The sequence below is a fragment of the Berghia stephanieae genome, unplaced genomic scaffold (assembly GCF_034508935.2).
Source record: "Berghia stephanieae isolate SIO BIC M18660-M18661 unplaced genomic scaffold, UCSD_Bste_1.3 scaffold644, whole genome shotgun sequence".
In the NCBI taxonomy this organism is placed as follows: Eukaryota; Metazoa; Mollusca; class Gastropoda; order Nudibranchia; family Aeolidiidae; genus Berghia; species Berghia stephanieae.
The window spans coordinates 15,001-18,394 of NW_027628000.1; the positions used below are offsets into that span (position 1 = coordinate 15,001).

At 39.5% G+C, this 3,394-nt stretch overlaps 1 protein-coding gene across 1 annotated transcript in view; it reads left to right on the top strand.

Annotated features, from left to right (window-relative positions):
• LOC144962153 (uncharacterized) overlaps positions 1-1,454 on the top strand; it is a 7,737-nt gene extending 6,283 nt beyond the window's left edge. Inside the window, exon 3 of the mRNA XM_078895095.1 lies at positions 1,363-1,454. Coding sequence (XP_078751221.1) covers positions 1,363-1,439 — 77 coding nt within the window. The 3' untranslated portion in view covers positions 1,440-1,454. The remainder of the gene's footprint in view (positions 1-1,362) is intronic.
• The last annotated feature ends 1,940 nt before the right edge of the window (positions 1,455-3,394 follow it).

Genomic DNA, 3,394 nt, shown 5'->3' on the forward strand with positions numbered 1-3,394 from the left:
CCCTAAAAAGGTACATAAAAACATAAATAGGTCAGAGAAGGCATATAAGTCAGTCAATAGCTGCAAATTTGAGTTCCAAGCAATTCATTGTGAATTTTGGTGTTTTCGTTCTGGTATGTTTGAGAAGTAAATAATCACAATGTTGTATTTCCCTCTCTTTCATAATTTTTTTTTGGTCGTTTCTGATAACTCAATTGATGGAACACCTATTCCACAAGCAATGGAACTGGTTTCCATCCGTGATTGAATATATATATATATATATATATATATATATATATATATATATATATATATATATATATATAAGTATCAATCCACTATTAAGGTGACCACTGTGAAATGCACCAATTGGAGGACCAAGCATATGTCTTGTTCAAATTGATTAAACTGTTCAATCTTTGTTCAAATGAGTATAGTTTGATTCCCTACAATGATTTATGAACACAATTCTGATGCTTGATGATCACAATGGTATATAGAAAATTACTCGGTCCCCCTAATGTTTTACTAAGTGTTTCTGTAGCTTTAAGGAGACATTTGGTAAAAACATGTTTTTTAGGGAGACCACATTAAAAAACCCTTTTAGGGAGCCCAGTATATGTTTATATATGTGTATACCTAAGAGTGCATTTTCAAGTGAGCTACCACCAAATTGTCTAAAATAAAGTAAGTCCTTAAGATTAAGAGCTTCATGGCCATAGTGTCGAAGCTTATCCCAGTGTGCGTAGAGTGAAGTGGCCGAGCAACGCATTTACTAACTCCTGGGAAGGTCCATCCCTCAGAAGGGGCGCTCAGGGAAATAACCTGGGACTCAAACACGGCAAAAAATATTCCCAGTTGCTCCGTGCGCCATTGTTTTTGCAGTCCCCGACCCCTTTAGAAACCTGACGACCCAGGTTAAGATCAGAGATAGAAGGGACCAGGCAGAGGAGTTTATTTGTTGTTGTTGTATACCACTGAATGGACTTGGTTTGTTTTGTTTTGTTTTTAAGGGTTTTACGGCGCTTGCAACACATTAAGGTCATATCAGCGCCAGTAAAAAAGGAAGAAAATGGGATAGTAAAAAGTTCTGGAACTACAATTAGAGCACCCAAGAAAAAGTAAGGCAAAGGGGATTTGTTTCAAATAGGAAACAGTAGATTCCAAGAGCCCCACTATCAAAGTACTTAGTTTGAGATCACCTAAACGTCTCATTCAGACACAAGCACAGGTCCCAACAAAGAGGGATACACTCAAATGTTTACAAAGCATAAATAATATGTAAACAAAACAATAAAGAGCATAACAGACAGATGATTTACAAGGGAAAAATATAATCTCCCAAAACTCGAACTATACATTTGACTGTTTCCCTCCCAGCCAGGTCCTGGACAAAACCAAGTAATCCCATCCCATCCCGAGACAAAGACAGAAAACAAGTTGGAAAACAGACATAGGGGGATAGAAGACGCAACGAGTACGTCCCTGCCCATTATGGGAAGTCGGGAACCCCACCCAGTGAGTGAATGGAGTTGGATGGATAGGACAGCAGATCTGATGGACACAATGAACGGCTTCAATCAACATCTCATTCACTTTAACTTGCACAATGCTTGCTTTGGTTTCGTGGTAGACAGTTCGTCTGACGCCCGAGTTGCCAGGGTTCGAATCCATATTTGTGGCGATGCAGAGTCATTGTAAAAGTCTCATTTACAGTCTCACTTGTGTTAATTGGAGTACGTTACTGAATTGTAACAACGTTGTTCGTGTCCATATAAATCTACTACCAGCTGCACGTTGAGCTCATTGTGGGTTTTATGATACATCAAGCTCGTGTAAAATTACATTTACATTTGACCGAAAAATGATACATAACGATAGAAGTCTACAAATCATATTGCAGGTTTATTCAGTTCCAAAAGCCATCACAAACATTCATCCACTGTATCACATAAGTCTTTGGTCACCAAATAAAAGCATGAAGTTTGCTATGTGTACAGTGCAACATAAAAGGATAGAAACAGTTTTACTGATAAAACCCTCAAATGATAACAAACCAATATGTTGTTGCTGGTAAGTTGCTTAATTGCATTTGTTAAAAAGCATAAACTGTGAAGCAAAAGTGTTGAAAATCGTTTGAATAAAGTTTAATGCAAAAAAAATAATTCTTAAGCACTTTATGCCGTTCTAAGCTGTCGTTGCTGCATTTTTTTTCATTATTAATTATTATTATTCTGATTAAGGATGAGGGGATAAAGAAAGAATGAAATTAAATGCACAGAGGTGTCATTTCTTGACAGTCACCTCTAAAGATTGCAACTCTTAAAACTATCATAAAAAGAATAGTGAAATTTTACATTAGGTATCTAGAAAATGCTGAACATAAAGCTACATTGGCCAATTAAGTTAGGGTTAGTAGAAAGACTTTTTATTCTGCCATATCTGATTCTTTCAGATAGTTCTACATAGCTGCCAACTTTTCAAAATAAATAAGGAACGCTCATTTTGCCCGGGATGAGGGGCGATGTGTGCCGAAGAGCCCCCCCCCCCCCCCCCCCCCCCCCCCCCCCCCCCCCCCCTCATCGATCGCCAACCCATAAAGTCACCCCCTTTTAATTACTATTACTAACACAACCCATTTGGAGACAAGGGGCCCAGCCCAAAATGTTGCTCATTACGGTTTAGTCCCCAGCACATTTAAAATCGTTAAAATGACATTTCCCCCCCCCCCCCCCCCCCCCCCCCCCCCCCCCCCCCCCCCCCCCCCCCCCCCCCCCCCCCCCCCCCCCCCCCCCCCCCCCCCCCCCCCCAATGATTGTTGTTTTGTTTTTAAGGGTTTTAACAAAAGGGGCCCTTTCAACACATTAGGTATAAATCAAGCGCCAGTTTAAAAGGAGAAAATTGGATGTAAAGTTCTAGAATTTACGTGAAGCATCCCAAAAGAAAGTAAGACATAGGGGAACTGGGAACAAAATGACAGATTAAATTCCAAGAGGTAAAAAAACAATGAAAGTATGAAATCCACCTAAAGTTTATCCGGACACAAGAACAAATCCAAAAAAGAGAACACACTCAAATGCTTACATTATACAAAAAAATAACAAATATAGTAATAATACATAACAGGAGAGATTACAAGGGAAAAAAAATTTTCCACTCCCAAAACAATAAATATGCCCTTTGACTGCTTCCTTCCCAAGCTAACTCCGGCGAGGGGCCAGGGAAAAAAAAAGTAATCTCATTCCAAGACAAAAACTGAAGCATGTTGGAAAAAGATTAAGGGGATAAAAGACACAGTGTGTACCCCCCTGCCCCCATGGGCTTTTCCCCCGAGATCAAAAATTCGGGGGGGGGACAATTTTGAAAGAAAAATGCCCCTTTGTTAAGGACCCCCACAAAAGGAGATTTAAAA